At 38.5% G+C, this 22,086-nt stretch overlaps 1 protein-coding gene across 2 annotated transcripts in view; it reads left to right on the plus strand.

Annotated features, from left to right (window-relative positions):
- The window catches only part of nell2a (neural EGFL like 2a), a 101,155-nt gene extending 86,038 nt beyond the window's left edge, over positions 1-15,117 (plus strand). For both annotated transcript variants that reach the window (XM_030136834.1, XM_030136835.1), the window contains 4 exons: positions 667-860; positions 9,308-9,484; positions 12,569-12,793; positions 14,325-15,117. In XM_030136834.1, the coding sequence (XP_029992694.1) occupies positions 667-860; positions 9,308-9,484; positions 12,569-12,793; positions 14,325-14,366 (638 nt within the window). In that variant the 3' untranslated portion in view covers positions 14,367-15,117. The remainder of the gene's footprint in view (positions 1-666; positions 861-9,307; positions 9,485-12,568; positions 12,794-14,324) is intronic.
- Positions 15,118-22,086: the final 6,969 nt, after the last annotated feature.

Below are 22,086 nucleotides of genomic sequence, written 5' to 3' on the forward strand. Positions count from 1 at the left end.
TTTTTCCGCATTATTTTTAGCTCTGACACTATTGTACAGAGAGCAGGTCTGTGTTCTAGTAAAACTAAGGTGGGGCTGCTCACTGATACATACTTAACTTTCAACCATTTTGTGACAAGACAGGCTCCTTGACTTTGCCACAGTGTCAATAATAGATGAATCTGGGCTGTAGTCAGAAGCAGACAAGCCAGCATATTTTTGGTACCTTCCCACTTCAAATCTGTATTTAATACTATAAAGCATGCAAACGATGACACATTTTAAGCAAGAAATCTGCCCAGGAAATCATTGTATACTGTTAAAAACGTGTGATACATAAAATATAAACAGTAAAGAAATTCAACAGACAAACAGATGTTGCTGTGATCAACTCATCTCCTACCATCAGAGAAAACTATCAATTATACATCTATAAATCTGTTAACTACTTCTGAGTACTGTTTTTTTTTATTGCAGAATAATATGCCAATAAGCCTTATTGTTGAAATAAAGAAAATCTGCATACAAACAAAAAAGATCAATTAAAAAGAGCTTCATGTTACTGAAAAAATATTGTCAGCCTTGTAATAAAAAAAAAAAAAAAAAGCCACATCCCCACAAGTATTGCCGACGCCGTTTCCTTTACTGAACATGTGTATGATGTTACTTCTTTTGTGCTCCCTGCAGATATTAATGAATGCAAGACAGGGAGGAACACCTGTGCAAACGACACCGTGTGCTTCAACCTGGAGGGAGGCTACGACTGTCGATGCCCCCACGGACACAACTGCACTGGCGACTGTATCCATGACAACAAGGTCAAGCACAGTGGCCAGATATGGGTGCTGGACAGCGATAGGTGCTCGGTGTGCTCCTGCCAGGTAAGACCGAGGAAGAGAACTGGTAGAAAAAAGCACAGAGACAGAGTGACCAGGGCAGTAAGGTGAGGGACTGGATAAAACAAGTGGAAAACTCATAGAGAGGCACAAAAAGAGCGAATGTACCCAGTGATTTGTAGTAGATTGTGGGGTAGCAAAGTCGTGTCTGGCCCTGTTCACACCTGGTATTAAAATGTATGCATCTCAAGTGATTACCTCTGATTGGATTTGACTTTATCACTCTATATACAGACAAGCTCATCTATTTCCTAAAAAATGAAGGGAATTTCCTGTTGTATAGGAACGAAGCAATAAGGCCCAATTCACCCCTTAGCCCTAACCCTTACCCCTACCCCTTGGTCCTTGCACTTGGCACTACCCCTTGAAACGGAGCTGCAAGGGTTAGGGGTTGAAACATTCCCCTATGAAATGGGACAACCCTTCCAGACCTGTTACGTCATCAGCGGTCATCGATGCTGCTATTAACAAATGCAACAACTTTGTTTCCAGAAGTATTCACCATGCACCTCTGTTGCATGGGCTTTGGTCATCTTTTTACAGCTATCAACTATAAACCACAGAAATACGATATATAACACATTGAAAAGGTCGATCAAATGATCAAGTTGTTTACAAAGAAAATACGTACATTTGTGTATTTCTTTCATCACACTGCTGCATTTTTTGCTGTGTTTACCTCCATCTTGCCAATGATTCAAAGAGAATTATGGGAAATTTCTCTTGCCCCTCCGTCCATAGTGTTGTCCTGAAAAATCTAGGTTTCGAGGGCTATACAGCCCTCCACCTTAGCCCTTCCCCTCTGTCTAATTGAGAATCGGGACAACACTACCCCTTCACGCGTACGCGCAAAACAGAGGGGTAGGGGTAAGGGGGAGGGCCAAGGGGTGAATAGGGATCCAGCCTAATACATCACTACTGCACTCAAGTATGTTTTGGAAACTTTGTACTTTACTGAGTATTTTTATTCTGTTTACTTTCACTTTTACGTCACTACATTTCCTAACTCAACTGCATACTTCTACTTTGATACATTTTAATGCACAGTATTGTCACTCGTTACAAAAAATTAACTAAAGGAAATTTGGTGTTTTCATCGCTGAGATTAACTGCAACAAAGTCAGGTAGCTGATTTGTCATTGGGCCTAAACGTGTAATGCTCAAGTACAAACAATGATCCACACTCAACCTGTTGGTGCTCTGTTGATGCAAGCAGCAGCGGTTAGCAGCAAACTCATAAGCGGCAGCAGCGATGTAAGACGCGATGGCCATCCATGACTGCTGTCATCATCGCTTCTTCTTTGGATTCCTTGTTTACAAAGTGTAATGTTGGCTCCATGTTTTGAGAAGCCAAATAAGCTTCATAGTTTTTCTTTTTTTTCCAAATTCTAACATTTATAATAACAGCAGTAACCTACTCCTGTTTAAGTTTTTGACACCTTGTTTTTGAAGTGTGTGATGTAGGCATCATTTTCAATGTTTTGACTCTTTTACTTTACCATGTTTTAAAATCTTGGATAAACTTTATAAAATTCCAAATTCTGTCTGCCTTTGGATGTTATTGATATTTATTGTACTTGTGCTTTCATTACCAGAGTACAGTTAATTGTAGATTACTTGATATACTTAAGAACAGTAAATGCTAGATACTAAAAGAATTTAACTTAAGTAGCATTTCAGTTACCGACTTGAACTTCTACCAAAGTAATTTTTTGGTAGGGTACTTGTACTTCTACTCAAGTGTAACTTCCCTGTACTTTATACAACGCTGTTACTGACTGCATAATGTGATGCTATGAAACACCTTAATGTCAATACGGCACCTTTGACGACTCCATTTGCTTTCATTGGCTCTCTTCACAACATGTGTTAAAAAGCTTCTGCCACATTATGCAGCTACATATTTTGTGTTTTGTCAGGTGGAGCATCAGGTATGAAGTCCTCCTACTTGTTTACAAGCGTACATCCTTGTAGATTTTTCAAAATTTTCAGCCATTTTTAAAACTTTCTTAAAAACTATTGCCACAGAGAGCCGAAGTTGCACACTTTCTGGTATATAAAAATATGAAAGGCAGTCAATGGTTTAAATTGTGCCACAATGAAGTTTGAGAATTTCAAATACTGTAGTCAAAAAATTCATGGTTTGCTGTAAATATAGTAAAGAAGCATCTAGTTTTGTGTGGATTGGATTCTGCAAGTGATACATGACAAGATAGCCACTGCCATGGAACATTTTACCTCATTGTTCAAGAGTGTGGTGAAAAGTATTAAAAGATGTAAAATCACTGCAGAGACAATTATGATGATGTCATCTCTGTAATGTTTGGGTGTGTCTTTGTATTTATATATTTTCATAGGCTGATACTTTAACATTTTTACATCTGTGATTTTCTTGACTTAGTTTTTTAAATTGACAGATCATATGTTTAAATATGAACCTAATTAAAATAAGATCAATTGTCAAATTAACTTGTTTCTTGCCCAAGACCGATAAACCTTTTTCCACAGGAGGGTGGGGGATGGGTGGATAGATGAGGTTTCATGGGGCACAACTGGAAGGGGTGGGACTTCAGCTCTGTAATGGTACAATACCAGTGGCGGCTGCTCGTCTTTCAGACAGGGGAAGCTCATTGTCGGCTTACATAAAAAATAAAAAAGAAAAAAAAAAAGAAAATGCTCAGTGACCTTATCGTACCAAGTAGGCGTCTTTCCCAGGGACTGGACCAGTGTCCTCTCAATATCCATCAGAGCTGGGCTGTTTAGATTGCCTTGGCCCAGTGTGTTGTGGGTGTAAGACTTCAGCCTTTTGAAACAACAAATGCTCCTTTCACTCCGACCTAGCCGACAGTTTGATTGATTTAACTATCCACAAAACGATATTAAACTCGAACAAGAAATGATTAAATTATGTAACTGAAACAAGAAAACGCTGAAATTATGTTAAATTGAAACAAGGAAGTACAATGAGTGTGTTTTATTTACAGTGCAAGAAATGAACGAGTAATTTCGTAGCAGTTTCTCTCTTGATTTCACAGCAGAATGTGCGACGGTATTAAACTGAACTGTGTCAGTGAAGGAGGAGATCTGAAACTAGCTGTCAATCAAATGGGATTCAGCCTTTCGACTGATCCTCCAATCAGCATGTGGGATTCTGGCGTCCGGCCCGGCCGAGCTCCGCCCACAGCTCCATTCACCCCCAGAGACGCCCGGCGTCCGGGGGCGGGACAACATCATGGCATTTATCCAATTACCATCCAGTTTTGACGCAATGAAAAAAACTGTTCCATTCAGTCCTATTGAAGCCCATAGACACCCGCAGTCTACGGACAAATGCACTGAGCAGAGATCGAATGTGAAAAGAGCGCAACGGGAATGGATGAGACGTGAACAACATCATGTCCGTTGGTTTGTGATAAAGCTGATTCTGAACGAACTCATTTTTGAGATGAACGTGTTCTAACACATTTGTAGTCAATAAAATGTCAACACAACCGAACATATTTAACCATTTAATTTTCGTAATTTTAGGGGAAGCCGGGCTTCCCTTGCAGTCTATGAGAAATCGCCACTGTACAATACACAGGGCAGGATGGCTGAGTACTCAGGCCTTCAATTCATCGGTGTCATCGGTTTTATAATTTAAAATCCTTCTGCATTAGCTTTATTTTGAAGCTGAGGTCCTTGGCCCTTGGTTCACACCTTGCATTAGAGCTAGTAGGATTTAGAATACTCAGGACGGATGTAAAGGACAGGCCTGAACTGGGCCTCTGTTAATGATGGTGATGGTCTCCTGATACTAAAACCCAGCTGTTTTAGTCTTTAATTTTGTCTCTTTTGCGTGCTTTATCTAAACAAACCTCATTTTGTAAAGCCTACACCCTTTGAAGCAATCAGTTAAAATACTAAAGTACAGTAGTTATGCAGAAAAATACACTTAATTCCTATCATTTAGAACAAATTACAAGTAACATAAAAACTAAGTAATTCTTCAGTTTTATGGATCCATGAGCCACATGAACCGATAGATGAGTTTAGAGCTGCACAATATATCGTTTGAGCATCGTCATCGCAATGTATGTACGCACAGTAGTTACATCGTAGGTCCTACAATGTAGGAGGCAAGTGAACTCAATGTGTTCTTATCTAAGTACAACCTGGGTACCTGACACACACTGCGCGCATTGATCCACCATTCACAATCGTTCTTAATCAGTTTGCCAAAGTAGACCACGCCCTTGCACATGGAGTGAGTCGCTGGTAATAACACTGAAAAATGAGAAACGAACAAGAGAAAATCACAGAAAATGAAGACTTGGTGCCAAAAAGAAAAGGAATGTCAGTTATCTGGAATTATTTCAGCTACAAGAAGGATGATATTGAAACCATATTCTGTGTTGACAATGCCTTGCACCTGTCGCCACAGTGAGAGGAAACACAACTAATTTGTTAAACCATTTGCGTTAGCACCACACAGCTATTATAGCCTTCTGAGTAGTTTTTCATATCACAATATCATATCGCAAGGCTAAAAAAAATTGCAGTGTCAGTTTTTTCCAATATCGTGCAGCCTTAGATGAGTTAGCGCTAATGGCTTCCCTTTAAAGTTCATAGAAAAATCTGCGGTACAGTGTGTGGTTAGCTCTTAGTGCAGTACATAACGAAACATTCAGCAACTTTATTCTTTAATTTAAGCTCTGCAGGTACAGTTTTTAATCAGACATCCCCTGTGTGCTCAAATTTAGGAAATGCAAAAGTAAAAAGCTCATTCAGTAGAAACTCTGCTACTAACCACTTTAAAACTTTTCCATTTATTTAGCCATTTTCGACTCATGTAAGAGCAAATGAGGAATTTTCACATTTGCTTGCTTGTCTTGCATTTTATTTCCAGCCACTGATCTACCTACCTTAGAGCAGTGCTGTCTACACTTACCGTTTGCAGATTAGCTTGGATAAGTCCAGTGAATGCAAAGGAATGAAGGAATTTCTTGAAGCGTGGCAAGACTCAAAAACTCCAAGGATAGTTGAGAGAATGATTTTGCATGTGTGAAAATGCATTCCTATGAGTTTAACTGTAATCTGATAAACATAAGGCTGCAGCATCTTGTTTTTAGTCAGGATAATAGTCAAATGAAAGAGGGTGAGTTGGTTCAATGAAGTCTGATGTGACAGTGTTTTTGACAGTGACAGTGAAGGCCTGTGTGATTTGCAATCCAAAAGTCCATCAGCTATATATAGCGATTTTTAGAATGACTCAGGCTTTTTTTTTTTTAGCTGCCTTGATTGATTTGTGACACTGAAGTGATAAAGCATCTGGGAACATTTGGTCCAGAAAACTCATTCCATTATCCCAAATAAATTTTTCCCCCATGATTATCAGGTCACGGACCGTCATACTTTGCATTTCAGCATTTCATTCAACCTAATGCTGAGTGTCTGGCAATAGTGGAAGGTGATTATAGTGGATTAGTGTCGGTAGTGAATGATCAAGCAGCAAATTATTCATTTGATTACAAAGGACCAGGGCAGAAATGGGTCCCTAATTAAATGAGTCATATTAATTGATTTGAGAGATTGAAGAGCTGCCTGTCAAAATTAGTTGTATTGAACGGTTGAGGGAACAGAGGAGTAAACATGTTATTGTTTTGGAGGTAGGCGGACACAGCTGGATATGAGATTGGACAGCTGAGAGTAACTGACAGGAGAAGCCAAGGTCAGACATCGCAGCAAAGGCAAAGAGTGACTTGTGTCCAGTTGGAGGTCGAGGAATATACAGACAGATTGTTCTTTTCATCTGCATCTGTCAACAGGGTGTTTAGAAAGTGATTTACAGAAACCCTTGGGTGTCCCTGTAGTTCCTGAGCACAGAAGTAGAGCAAAACATAAACCACAGCAGCAGAGAAAGAACTATTACTGCGGTTTGAGGCTCATTGGATTAGTTTTTTTCTCTTTTGATTTATTTTCTTAATACTGATTCTTAACAGTTTGCAGTATTTGTAGTTGTAATATTATCTACTGCTACTTTAAAACATTTATTTACTTACTTACAATACAATGTGTGATTATATTATATGTAATGTGTAATATTATAAGATCACTATTGGCACCACTGTTTCCTTCACACCCCACATTTTCTCTATTTCCTCCTTCAGCCCTTGATATTTCTCAAGCTTCTCATGTTCCATCTATCACTACCGCTGTCTTCTGATGTTTATCGTGTGTGTGTGTGTCAATCATTTATATTATATGGTGCTGTAACACTGCAAATTTCCCCATTGTGGGACTAATAACGGATCTTATCATTCAGTCTGTCCCACATATGCAGTGTTTGTAACAAATGCTAATTTGTGACACTTAAGAAAATTTAAATAGTAAATATGACCAAAACACATTCAATTTTAAATGTGACTTGAGTACAGGTTTACAGGATTTAGTGACTCTCTTGAAGGTTGTGAGGTTTGCAGCAGATTTCACATGATCAGGCTGTGACTGTTTTACTGAATGGGACTCTGCAGTTGCCACATAAAGCATCTGTGATATCTGCTGAAGCTTTGCTGTTCATTTGTGTTTATTTCTGTATTTGCAAAGAGGCTGTAGAACCAATGCATTTCAACATTTAAATCTTGGCTTTTTGTACTTAACCTATATGGACCCAGTGTGACAACTGTGTCAATTCCCAAATATTTTTTTTCTCTATATTTAACCATCCTTAAGCGATTTATCACCATTTATTGTAATATTATCTTCTGTATTTTGTGGTTTTTTCAGTGAAAATCTAGTATTTTCCAACATTTAATTCATTAATCATGCAGATGTTCAAAAAAGCGCAGATTAAAGTTAAAGGTTATTATATCAGAAACAGAGAATACTGATGAAAAAGTGACTTTTTCAACAAAATATCATTAACTGAGCATAAACCAAGTGTTTCCATCCACTGTCATTCATCCAACTCCATGGGTTTTACTGGTAAATCAATGCTGTAGAAAATGACGGTGTTTCCATGTTCACTATGGAGCCTCTGAACATCCAAATGGATCATATCTGATGACCATGAAAAGATGACAAACTGTATTTTACACCAGTTATTCACATGTATTAGTGGATCAACCGGGATTAAACAGCTTATATCAGTAGATGATTTTGGCAGATGGTGGATGTTTGGGTCTTTATGGGTTAAAACCAATAAAATGCACAAAATGTAATATATTATATTTGCTTGAAATATTTAAAATGTCTAACTGTTTAGACAAATTTTGGAAATATCCAGGAAATTTTGTAATTTCAAATGCAAAATTGACACAGATCAACTTTATTTATCCTCAAGTGGTAATTTATTAAAATAAAAATAAATAACAAACATCAGGTAAAATAAAAAAAAAGATAAATAAAAATTTTACAGTGAGAAAAATCATCACATCATTTAATATCAATAATTGTAAAGCTAAATATCTCATCATTATGTGTAACAAGTTTAAAGGCTGGCTTGTGATCCAGAATAAAAGTTAGAGAAACTGGAAGCTTTTTATGGTCAGAACATTTAGAAATATTTAGAAGATTAGAAACAACTAAAATGATAATGTGGTTGTTTAGTAAAATTACAACGAAACATTAAATCATTTTGTGTTTTATTTGACAAAAAGCAAAATAAACCCTAAAAAACAAAACATATAATAATCATGACATGAAATTAGACTGTAATTACTGTAGCCACTGATCTCCAAGGAGCGGGATAATATATAAAAATGCAAACATTATGATCAAACATTATCATGATAATTATCATTATTGTTATGTCATGTAGTCCTAATGCCACCACCTGTAACTGAATTCTGTCAATGATGGAGCGGCCACAAACTAGATTTAATTTAAATGCTACCACGGTGAGCTTGTACTGATTTTCACTCTCACATTTGGATCTGTCACATTGTTCCACCATGTGTCCACATTTTGATGGACTAAATACTTTTAGATTTATTTTGCCTCAGAGAATTATACCTTGAGATGGCAACGCCGAATAGGAATAGGAATGAAGTATACGACAGAGGTAATGAATCGAATTCAGCCCCACAGCTCTTCTCCAATGTGGAAAATGCCTTAAATCATTGAGACAACAAGAAAGTAGCAGTTCTTCAAAAGCCACAAATGAACAGGAACTCCAGAAGAACTGTTGTGCATCAGTATTCATAAAATATACTTCATTTCAGTGTCTCTTGCTGTCAGTACGAGTTCAGACTGAGTAAATACAAAATATAGCTTCAAAGCAGTTCCTGCATATGGGCTATGTGGACTTCATTACAATATTTATTATCAACATACATGATTAATGACTCCATAAAACAAATGGCCTTGTCTCTCCATGCATGTATATGTGTTCATGTATCTGTGTTCTGTGTTCTGGGCTTATGTGATCTGTGTTTGTTCCCCCCCATGCTCAGGCTGGCCAAGTGATGTGTCGCAGGATGGTGTGTGATTGCGACAACCCCAATGCTGACCTGTTCTGCTGCCCAGAATGCGATCCTCGACTGAGCAGCCAGTGTCTGCACCAGAACGGCCTGCTCACCTACGGCAGCGGCGACACATGGGTGGAGAACTGCCAGCAGTGCCAGTGCCTGGTGAGTTATGGATGAATAAATTAGACCCCTGCAGATTTATGAAATTTATATTGCTTCAGTTTAGTCAGTGCTTTTATTCAGAGTCATAACATACGCATGTGTTCCCGTGCCAGTGTGCCCACACAAGAAATCTAACAAATGTTCCAATCTCATGGAAATGCTTCTGAATCAGAGATGTGCTCTGTAAAGAAAGTCAAGGAGAAAAGTTTTGTAGCGGCAGAGAGTGATTAAGAGGTGAATAGAAAAGGTTGCAGGGAGGAAAAAATGAAGATTGCTTTTCATCTCGTGGCAGAAGAAAGGGAGTGAATGATTAGAATGATTTTTAAAGAATTCAAAGGACCAACTACACTGTTGTCTGCATTGATGGAATTACTTTTTATTGAAGGATACTTTCAAGGTTAAGAGAACAGAAGAAAATGTGTGGGCATTGAGAGTGGGAGGGTGTAGTGCGGTGTATTGTCTGTGTGTGTTTCTGCTTTGAAAAGGTTGTGCCAAGTGAATGCCTGCACTGATTGATGAGTATTCGCAGCACACATGTTTTTTTGTGCCTTTCGTGTCCTTTACATGCAGCCCCATCTCTCATACAAAGCAAAATAAGGCTGCTTTTGCCACACAAATCTTCCACGGTGAGACTTGAGCACTATTTTCTTTGTGTGGATGCCGTCTTCCATGTCAAGCTTCTCCAAGGTTTATGCAGTACTGCTGTTCAAACAACACGGAAGCATTTGCTAAGTGTTTCCCAATAAACCTGACACCAACAATAAATCGTCCTACCTGTGATCCTGCTCTCCACACATAGCCATATGCATACTAAATGCAAATGTCATGCTTTACATTCTGGCCCACTGTCTTGCCAAACCCACACTTTAACACATACCCACACCAGTGTCACTCCTTCTGTTCAATGACTCACAAATCATCACTGCGGATCTCAGGCAGGCTGTTTACAACTGTTATTTTCTTATTTTTCCTCTCTTTGTTGCTTTTAAAGATAAGCCTTACTTGTAACTAATATAAGTTGCCTTCAGTTGGACAGATTTATGGTCCAAGTAGCAGCAGCGATGCCATTTCCCCCTCCTCTTGCCATTGTAATGCTGTCCTGATGCCCAGACCTCAGGGTTGCTTTTTGGATTTCTTACAGCAAGCCATTATAGAAGAGCTTCAAAATCACTGCTCAGCTGAGAGGCAGCGAGGAAAGCACAGTCGGCTGAAAATGGGTTCGCTCGGCTTCACTCTCACTGAGGCTGTGCTCAATGTAGGCATTTATATATGTTGACATAAGCAGACACAAACACATCTGAGGACATAGCATGCCTGTCAGGCCAGCGGAGCACACATACACATTATACAAATACGTAAATACCCATATATTTACATATGTGTATACATTTGGACATATGTTTGAGAATCTATACACTCCTGTCACCAGAGCAAAACATACTCAAACACAGAAAGGTGTTTCTCAGACAGAAATGTAACGCACTTAATTAAAAATGCATAGTGATAAACCAAAGGCCCACCAACCATGTGGTATGAAGAGCAGCATTTGAAAGGGTAATGGAGAATGCTGCTGCGCGATACCGTACAGGGGCTCCAGTAGCGTGACAGGGACATGAAATGAACCTTGAATGGTGCTACACTTAGCAAAGCCATGGTTGTCCAGCCTCAGCAGGGGCCTTAAAATACACAGTGACAGCAGGCAGATGGGCAAAACATTCTCTCAAGACCAAGATGTGAATCCTCCTCAGCTGTCCATGCAATCATTTGAAATCAAGAATTGGCCTTTGTAGAACGTGCACACATGGGCCACATGTGATTCGCTATCTTGTTAAATCGACAGAAGATCAAAGAAGCATTGATTTCCTTAGCCATGGGTTGTACATTAGGCTGTGGTGCATACAAAAAGGCATTGCTCTTTCTGGCTAATTCTCAGGCAAAGATAAATGTCACTAGATTTAATCTCCAATGCTGCACTTTGTAACTTGCAGACGCCTAACTGGCCTCATGCTTCTGTGTCAAGGCAAAGAGATTAAAAATGATACAGAAACTTTGACCAATAAATGCATCATGAAACCTTTGAAATATTAAAACAAAAATCAAAGACGAGCCTCAGTTTTAGTTTGATCAAGTGTTCACATTGTTCTTTGTGGAAGTCAAAGATAAGGTGCTTGTGTTGCAAATGTCTTCTCTCCTTTGTGATCATAGGCCACATCTGCATCAACAGACAAAGAAGACAGAGTCTCTTATCACAGCATGGGACAGATACCTGAGGCTACACCAAATCCCACCCTCTGGCAATGAGTGCCACTCAGGGGGATTTCCCACTCTAAATGTTTACACACAACATGGAGACAGGGAGTGGGCATTAGCACTGCTTGAGCCTGTGCTTTATTGCCAGTGTAATTTACTACAACATTTCTGAAATGCTGAGCCACACGATTTTCAGTGCTATTAAATATCCCCGGTGGGACTCTTGCATCAAGCATCTTGTAACTTGGCTTTTGTATCTTCTTGTGTGTTAAAACATATACAGTCTGCACTTAGACACTCGTATTTCATTTACAAATAAGGGGTGAGGTAGAAAAGATGACAGTGTAAGCAGAAATGGGTTAGGCTGGAGTGATAGAACACAGGTAGCATGTGTAAAGTTGGCCAAAATATCTGACCTGTTTTCTCAGGCCAACAAAAAGTGGCAGCAGAAGAAATCCAATAAGGCTTTCTCTGCTGAAAGTTTGCTGTGAGATTAATATGGGAACAACAATAAGCGAGCGGGAATAGAACAAGTCAATTAAGAAGCTGGAGCATTTACCTCTACAGTGTAAAAAAATGCTGACTGTGTTGGAAGATTGCTCTGCTCATCTATATTTTTTAGGCACCTTAACAACATTTTTTTTTTTTCATCAGTGAAGATGGTCCCTCTAGCATGCAAATGCACAGCATCAGGAGAAATATGTGTATTTGCATGAATAACTTGTTTAGGTGTGGAAAATGCAATAGCACTCATGCAAAGATTATTTTCAAACTTTCTCTCTTTTTCATTATTTCTGACTCTCCATCTCAAATCCTGTTTCTCCGCCTTCACAGCAGGGGCAGGTGGACTGCTGGCCTCTGCCGTGCCCGCCCGTGGACTGTGAGTTTACCGTGGTGCCTGAGGGCGAGTGCTGTCCCCGCTGTGTCACCGACCCCTGCCAGGCCGACACCATCCGCAACGACATCACCAAGACGTGCACAGACGAGCACAACATCTCACGCTTCAGTGGCTCCTCCTGGATTAAACATGGCACCGAGTGCACTCTGTGCCAGTGCAAGGTAAGGAGCCAGCGCTGCCTGCAGCCTTGAAACAGCAAATTACAGTTCGCCTAGTTCAGCAGCAGGCAAGACACCAGAGAAAAATGGTTTGGAAATTGAGAACCCTTTGTGTATTTTGATGAAAAGGATACATTATGGTCTAGACTGTGCATTGTGATGGCAATTTGTGCATCTTTAACACATTGTGGTTGTGTTTATCTCACATAGTGGGAAATCTGTCCAGATGTGTTAATGTAGCTGTCTGTGTCTCATCTGATCTGCTAACCTGTGAATACAAACCTTTTTAACATGTGAAAAAAAGAGCACATTTCACTGCTTATCAGTATTGGTGTTTTTTTTTTTTTTTTGCAGCTTTTACCAGAAAAAGTGCTAAAATACTAAGCAAAATTTGTTTCATGAACCAAAATGTGCAGGGTATTGTGGTTGCCTTGAGAAAATTCATGCAATCAGAGCTGCTGCTTTTCTGTTGAAAACCACAAGAGAGAGCAGAGATAAAAAGAAGATGTGATGTTCTATTTGAGAATCATTAATTTTTTTTCTAAATTTGGGATTATTAGTGATTAAAAAAGTCCCATTTCATATTAATTATAGTTAACAAGAATAGTACTGATCTTCAATCTCTCTTATTAAATAAAAATGAACCGAAAGCTTGGACAAAGACGAGCCTGCACTGAGAAAACATCTGTCAGCCCCTCATCTCATGTCCCCTGACTCTGCTTCAGCAGGAAATCACAGTCTGCTCTCGCCTTTGCATTGTCTTCAACAAGCAGATACGCTTGCACACACGGTACTTACACTGAACGTATAGCGCATCAGATATTCTGGCTGGAAAACTCACATAATGGGGCACCAGTAAATCAAGTGGAGAAACTGCACTCCAGAAGTTTTGTTTTCAAAGTTGTGGCACACAACATTAAACTGAAAAAGTAAACTGTGCAGGCAAATATCTTCTTCATTACCAGTTGCGAGCGTAAATTGTTTGTCTGAGATTTAGAACTAATCCGCCACGACCGCCTCCCTTGCTTTATCTTCTAGGAAGAAATGTTTTCTCCCAACTCAACTAACAATGTCCAAATCTCACAGAAATGATAGCGACCATTCTTGATAGACAAAGTGATAAATATTCAAAGTCTTTATCCAATTCTTTCCAAAACATGCCAAATGTATTCATGATTTACACTGAATTCAAAACAATCAACAACGATTTGGTCAGTTTAGTATTAACTCATACAATAACCAAGTCCATGCAAATCCTCAGTTCTGCAAAGAGCGTATCAGTCTCTATGTTGAAAGAATAATATCTCCATTTGTGACCATTCGCATTTGTATTCTCAGTCAAATATCACTGCTTTGGATCAGTTGGTGCGAAAATGACACCCACAAGAATTCTAAATGCCAAACAGAGTCTGTATGCTGCAGCAGGAACACCTGAAAATACTATTTGCCACAGAGCCTCAAAAATAGTTTGCCCAGAGTTGAAGTGTGACAATAATGTAATAATACTGTTCCTTTTCCTTTCTCTCATTTGCAGAATGGACACATCTGTTGCTCAGTGGACCCCATGTGCCTTTAGTCCTGGCAGATCTGAAGGCACCTGTACAGTGTTCTCCATGTAAAAAAAAAAAAAAAAAAAAAAAAAAAAGATAATGCCACTCTTTTGTCTCTTCACTCTCCTCCTTTCAGACATGGGTCAAATCGTGTTTGCACTGTCGGGATTATTTTGTTGTAGCCTGATGAACCAGATGAGTGGGGTTACTAATCAGGATCATTCATGTAATGTCACAGTTACAGTCGAACATACTGTACTTATTCTGATTATTTACTGTTTCTGTCTTCTACATGGTAAACCCCACACATCTGCTCTGGTATCCCCCTTGCACGAAAGATTGTTTTGCAAATACTCTATGACCCATATCTGCCTCCTCAAATCTTTATACCAAATGCAAACCTGTGTCATACCAAACACAAACAGATGATGGACTACAGTTTCCTCAAAAAACCCACTCTTTGTTCTCTCTCCAGTTAGAGTGACCCTTTAAGGATCACCGTTTCCCTACTCCAAATCATCGCTACATCAATCTGTAAGATATTATTACTATTACTGGCATGACTGTGCTTGATGTCCATTTCTGCTGATTTCTAAATTCTAAATGAAACCCTAGATAGAGTAAAGACAGTTAGCATAAGGTTCCGTTGCCACATTTATGAGTCGTCTATATTATGTGGTGCTTTGTAGCATTTTGTTCCATTTCTCTTTTTGTAATTTTTTTTCACAAGCTTGTTATTGTGTAATAGTGAAATAAAGTATTTCCATTTACATTTAACTCATGTCTCTTCTTTTATTCTGAGCGATCCTTGAATATATCCATCTTTAACCCATAAAAACCCAGTGCTACATTTGTGGCAGTTCCCAAGTGAATTTTTGTCAAAATATAACCTTTCTTAAATGATTTATCGCCATTTATTATAATATTATCCTCTGTATTTTGCTTTTTTTCAGTATAAATCATGTATTTTCCTGTGTTTAATTTACTGATCATGTACATACTCATAAAAGTGCAGATAAAGTTGAGGATTTCTGTATCAGAAACAGAGAAAACTGAAAAAAAACTGACTTTTTCAACAAACATATCAATAACTGAACATATAAACAAGTGTCTCCATCCACTGTCATTGATCCAACTCCACGGGTTTTACTGGTGAATCAATGTTGTAGAAGATGATGGTGTTTCCACGTTCACTACGGAGCCTCTGAACGTCCAAATGGGCCATATCTGATGACCATGGAAAGGTGACAAACTGCATTTTACACCAATTATTTACATGTATTGATAGGATTAGTGGTTTAAAAGTTATCAAACATTTTATACCAGTAGATGATTGTGGTCACTGGTGGCTGTTTGGGTCTTTATGGGTTAAAGGAGAAGCATCAGTTAAAGGTAGTAATCTCTGGATGTCCACTGGATCACTGGTGACCCCTCTAAGCATGAGCATAAGCATATACCCCCTCCACACACACACACACACACACACACAATATTCATTAAGTCATAAACATATTACTTGTGCCAATACAGGCATGCTATATACCAGGGGTGTCAAACTCATTTTAGTTCAGGGGCCACATTCAGCCCAATTTGATCTCAAGTGGGCCGAACCAGTAAAATAATAACAGTGAAAAAAGGAAAATTCTATTATGATCAGGTTTACATCTACAAAGTTACCTTAAAAATCTGAATAACATGAACAACTTGAATTGTATTAAGAGAAACAAGTGCAGTTTTAGCAATATTCTGCCTCGGTTTATCAGTTTATCATTTATACATGTGCATTACGATCACACTAAACATTTAGTGACAGGCAGAATATTGGTAAAATTGCAGCTACTTTTCTTAAGACATTTAAGACGTTTGTTCATATTTGTTCAGGTTATTCACATTTTTTGTAAAAGTATAGTTTGGTAATGTAAACATTTTCATGTAATTTTACTTTTTTACACCAAAAAAACAAAGAGAACATTTGGGGCTGTCATTATTTATAGGTCATAATGATAATATTTTACTGGTCTGACCCACTTGAAATCTAATTGGACTCTATGTGTCTGTATGTGAAACCTGAATTAAAATGATTTTGACACCATTGATTGTTAATACCTTCAGTGTCATTTTTGCATTTCACAAAGTCATCCCATGGGCCGGACTGGACCCACTGGCGGGCCAGATTTGACCCCCGGGCCATATGTTTGACACCTGTGCTATATACCATTAGGTTTAGATTATCCATATTTTTGCTATTTAGGTATTTTTATGGAAACTGTGAGCACTAGAGAACAGTGCATCATAAAGTCAAGACATGCGTTGAGGATTATTCATGTTCCTTTAGTCCAGGAGGAATCAACTGTGATTTAAAGTCTGGATAGAGCACAAGGAAATCCCTGTGTACAGGTCTGCAGCATCATCATGTTTAACCCATAAAGACCCAAACAACAACTGGCAACCAAAATCATCTGCCAGTATAAACTGTTTAATACCTGTTGATCTACTACTCCTATTAATGCATGTAAGTAATTGGTGTAAAATACAATTTGTCACCTTTTCATGGTCCGTGGAAACATAGTTATCTTCTACAACAATGATTCACCAGTTGGATCAATGACAGTGGATGGACACACTTGGTTTATGTTCGGTTAATGATAGATTTTCTTGAAAAAGTTTTCTCTGTTTCTGACATGACAATTAACTTTCATCTGAGCTTTTATGAACATCTACATGATCAGAGAAAATACGGGAAAATACCAGATTTTCATTAAAGAAACACAAAATACAGAGGGTAATATTATAAGAAATGGTGATAAATTAATTAAGAAAGATTAAATAGAGAGAAAAATTCGTTTGGGAACTGCTGGAAAAGTAACACTGGGTCTTTATGGGTTAAGTTGCATTAAGACAACTCTAATAAAAATGAAGAAAGCTATAATGCAATGCCATTTCAACAAAAACATTTTGAGTGGAACTCTGTACTCTGGAGAGTTTAATCTGATGCTTCATGTGTGGCTTTAGTTTTTTTTTGTTTGTTTTTTTTTTTTTTAAATCACAGTTAGCACTATAATTATGCTTTTTCCATCAGATTTACTCTAATGCTGATTCTCGAGGCCAACTTCACTCTGCATCTGCATTTAACTTTAAAACATACTAATAACATTTTACCTGTGATCTTCAGGAGATGCTCTTTTATATGTACCATGGAAAATAAGTAAATTTGTTTTATTTAGACATAATTTAAACTAGTCATGGCAGCACAATCGTAGTAAAGATCAAACATCTTCAGACTTAGGAAGGATAAACTAAGTATCCATACAAATAATTGGCTTACAATGCTTATAACAACTGTAACTTCATCAAAGTATGTTTCTGATGTATAGTGAATATTTGCCAAATCTCCTAGGGTTAGGGGTTTTGCTTCCCAGATGTAAAACACTAATTTCTGTGTACAATAATATAAAGTGTAAAAGTAAAATTAAACTTACACTCGATAGATCCCAATTCTATTAGGTCCTTTTTGTTGAATGGGCGTCTATATAATTGTATTTGAAAGCAAACCAATAACTATTCCAGCTGCAGTGCACAGATTTCTCCTCTCTTCACTTTGTCCTCTGCCTCTAGAGATGGTAGTAATACTTGTATCGCAGAAGAGCACTTAAAGCTTCTAATATAATTATCTATCAGTTCACAGCCACAGACAAATGAGTTCAGCCTGGAGATGGCTTTATTTCCCTGTGGAGCAGTCTCTCTCCTACCAACTGATTCTGTCTCTACCTTGCAGCTGCTTACATTAACAAACACACATCGTAATAGGGCCCATTTATATTCTAACACACTTTCTTCTCACTCGAGCTCTTCCCAGCATCTCTATGCCCGAAAACTTTTTACCTCAGGTTATCATGACTCCCTGCTCATCCCTGAGTTGAAGAATAGGGCAGGGGACAGTGGGCAGTTCGCAGCGGCTGCTCATAGGTTGGCAAGGGCACCATCTGGCCTGCTTTGGTCCAGTGGCTTCTAGCTGGTGGTGGCATGAAGCCAGTGGGCACCTGAGTAGTGGTGGCACAGCAGGGCAGACTGGTCCTCCAGCTGGCTCCTAAATGTCCAATTTTCCATGGCAGTGTTGAGCCCCCTGCAACAGATGCCTGGACCCACAGGGATCCCACTTCATTGTCTGTCCTATATTCACAGTTAATGACCACACATATCACTGTGATTGTGGCTGGTGAAGCAAGCAGAGAAAAGTCAGTTTTACTTTAGTAAAGGGTTTAAAATGACTTGCATGAGTATGCAATGTTTCTGCCATATGGCAGTTTTTTCATTACATTTTCAGGGATCTTCCATTCTTCAAGTGGCTCTAATTGGTCTGCAAAACTCCCTCTGCTGTTAAAATAATCTCTGTGGAGAGAGATTTTTTTGTCAATGGGAGAAAAGGAACATGTAATTACTCAAAAGTATTAAATGTTTTGACAGTGCAATTACTTTGTTTTGATTAAGTAGGCTAAGAAGCAAGATATGGGAATGTGCAGTTTAGGGCATTTATTTATAAAATGTATTTTCCATATTATCACAGTAGTGCAGTGCACATTTCACCATTGTTTTTGCTTATTTCTCACAACATATAGCATTATATGCAGAATTAACTTAATAAAGAAATAATGCCTCTGCCAACACAGAGAACCACTACGTTGCCAGATTCAAATGGAACTGCCTGCAATAAAACAAATACCCAGACAAGGAAAAGCTTTACAGCTCCATAACGCCTATACCGTCATGGTCTAGATTTAACTGTAAATGAAGCTGAAATAGTCAGGATAATATCAGGATATCCTATTCTGCTATTTCTGGTACTGAATTTATTGAATACTAACATTAGAATGAGTCTGTAAACAGATGTTGCATTCACTGAAGCCACAGAGGGATGGGCAGAATAGGCTGTTTAACAAAAATAAAATGCACCTCCTTCTTTGAACTATAGACGCAGGCTGATATATGCAGATAAAATGGGTTTGATAGATGCAGGATTGTCTGAACAAAACAATAAGAATGTAAAACACAGAAAAGGACTTAAATATTCAGCGTACGGTTACCTTCAGGGCAGTCTATAGCATATTTTGATTTGGGTTTTCAGAATTTTCAGCACGTCTATTTGGAACATGAATCAGTTTCCATATATTCTTGTAAACAGCTTCATTTACCTAGGATTTATCAGTTCACTTTTTCTTCAGGGCCACTGTGTTGAGCTCTTGAGGCACCTGTTATTGGTTTTCTATAACATAGTAAAACTGGATTGACTGTAACTGGATTCACTCATCTGGATAAATACAATACAGTAGTGCAGTAGTAAGTATTATAATATACATTCACTGCTTAGGTCTTAAATCAGGAACAATTAAGATAAACACATGCAGTTCCCCTCCCTACAGAGGGACAGTAAGGCAGATATCATTATCACAAACCCTGTCAGGGGACTTTGTCATCCAAGTTGTTGGAAGCGTTGAAAAATATATCCCAAGCCACATGTTCTTCTGAGAAACCTGCAGATAGAATTAGTGATGAATCCTTTCTCCCCTGCGACCACTGGGGACAGAAACCATCTCTAGCTGAGTAAAAAGGACTAAGGGGAAACCCGTTAAGATGGCTGGAACTGACTGCACTGATAAATTTCACAGGGTCTCCCAGAGTCACGGAGCTGTCAGCGCAGAATGATGGGCCATGCCAGGACATGATGCACTGATCTAATTGGAGGATAGCTCAAAGACATTGGACAAGGTCCCTGTTGATCTGTAGCTATGGCTTGGCTCCTCCTGGGGTTTTCTGGTTTATATTTAGCTGTAGATACAACAATAGTGCCATATTTTTCTAAAATTAGTCTTGTGTCTTCTCAGATTGGGGTGTAAACGTATAGGGACAAGAGTAGAGCAAAGAGTAAATGGAAGCTCAAAGGTTGAAGGACAACAAAAGAAAAGACACTTGTTAATATTTGGATGAACAAAGAACGCAATCAATCGTGACAGCTACAACCAAAACCACATTGAGAAACTAGTCAATACACTAGTAACACAACATGGGCACCTGGCTCCAACACCACAAACATTTTTGAAGCTCTGGTTTTGACATGTTCTCTCAATTACTGCATGGTTCTCCAAAAATCAATATCTCATTTCTCAGCCCAATGGTAGATTTGGAAGAGGCTTCAGTCAAACAGCTAATACTTTCTGGCAATGAGATACTGTATATTCTCTTAGACAAACAACAAAGAACAGTAAGACCTCAGGTACAGTCATTGTATGGCTACTTGTTTTTTTTTTTTTTTTTAAACCAATAAAAACATCAAACTAAATGCTCTCTTATTATGAATTATTTAGAGCCAACAGTGAGGCAAGGTTCAGTGCTGTGGATGCAATTACACTTCACAGTATATTGTGCTGCTGCTGATGGACTGCTGCAGGGATCAAAAGCGTGGTAGGTCACAGGTTTATTTAACTTCTGCTTCACCCACAATCCTTCAGAGCTCAGGCTCCTTTTTTTTTTTTTTACCTTTAAACAAGTAGGTTCATACCTAAAAATGAACAAATGTCAACTCACTTTGCTTTTTGATTCTTCAGAAGTTGCATCAAGGTTCCTCCTGTTCGGTTTTATTTATTTATTTAACAGCTCATGACCTCTGGGATCAAGATGTGACCCCATGGAATGGTCTCAAACACAGCTGTAAACAAAGCCTCTCTGTAATCTCTAATGAATTTTCTCCTCAGATGCTTTTTTTTTTAATCCAATCTCTTATTCCCTTGCATGGATACATGTTCTGTAAATAAGTACTGCCACAAAACAAAACACCTAACAAATTCACATTGCTTCCTGTCGTCATAAATCAAACAGCAGACGGGATCCAAGCAGGACTCATGCTAATCCGAGGTGGGTGTCATGTGTATGCACGCTACATATTCAAGTGTCCTTGTGAAGATAGTATCATTATTTTTCATATCGCCCATATTAATTGGGTCAGCAGCTGCAGTAGCTTGACCTGTGCTGTTGCTTGGCAACTATTTCCCAAGCATATAGAAAATGTAAACTAGAACTTTTCTCACTGGGATTACATAATGAGATCAGCAACCTTGTTAAAAATATTCTGAAAATTGAATCAAAGTGGCCAAAACAAAGCGGCGTATGTAAGAAATGATTAATTTATTGGTAACACAAAATTAAACAGAAGTACAGTACAATAAGCAAACACCAAAAGGACTCACCTTCCACTCAAAAAAACACAAGGAAATACAGGAAAAGATTCAGTGTCAGTTTTGCAAAATAACACATTTAAAAAATAACATGGACACAAAGGAAAACCTGCTTCTTTCCACGACACAGTTATTAGACCCTCTTCAAGTCAAAAGAGGTTCTGCCCTTTGGTGAAACACTAATATCTACTGTGGTTACAGGCCTGTAATGTATAAACGCATAATTACAGAACCAAGAGCTGCAAACCAATTATGCTAAATAAACTGACCTCTTCACAGAATGGCCTTTGTCAAAAACAAGTGTAGCAGGAAACACCTACACACTTCACAAGCTTACACACACACACACACACACACACACACACCCACACACACACACACACACACACACTAAAACACAAACATGCACACTAAAGTATGAAATATCCATCATAGACAAATGGACACACACATACATACAGGAATCTGGAGTGTATCATGGAAGTAATTACAGAAAATGACAGTTTATTTGTAACCAGTT

This window comes from Sphaeramia orbicularis, chromosome 6, assembly GCF_902148855.1.
Source record: "Sphaeramia orbicularis chromosome 6, fSphaOr1.1, whole genome shotgun sequence".
Taxonomy (NCBI): domain Eukaryota; kingdom Metazoa; phylum Chordata; class Actinopteri; order Kurtiformes; family Apogonidae; genus Sphaeramia; species Sphaeramia orbicularis.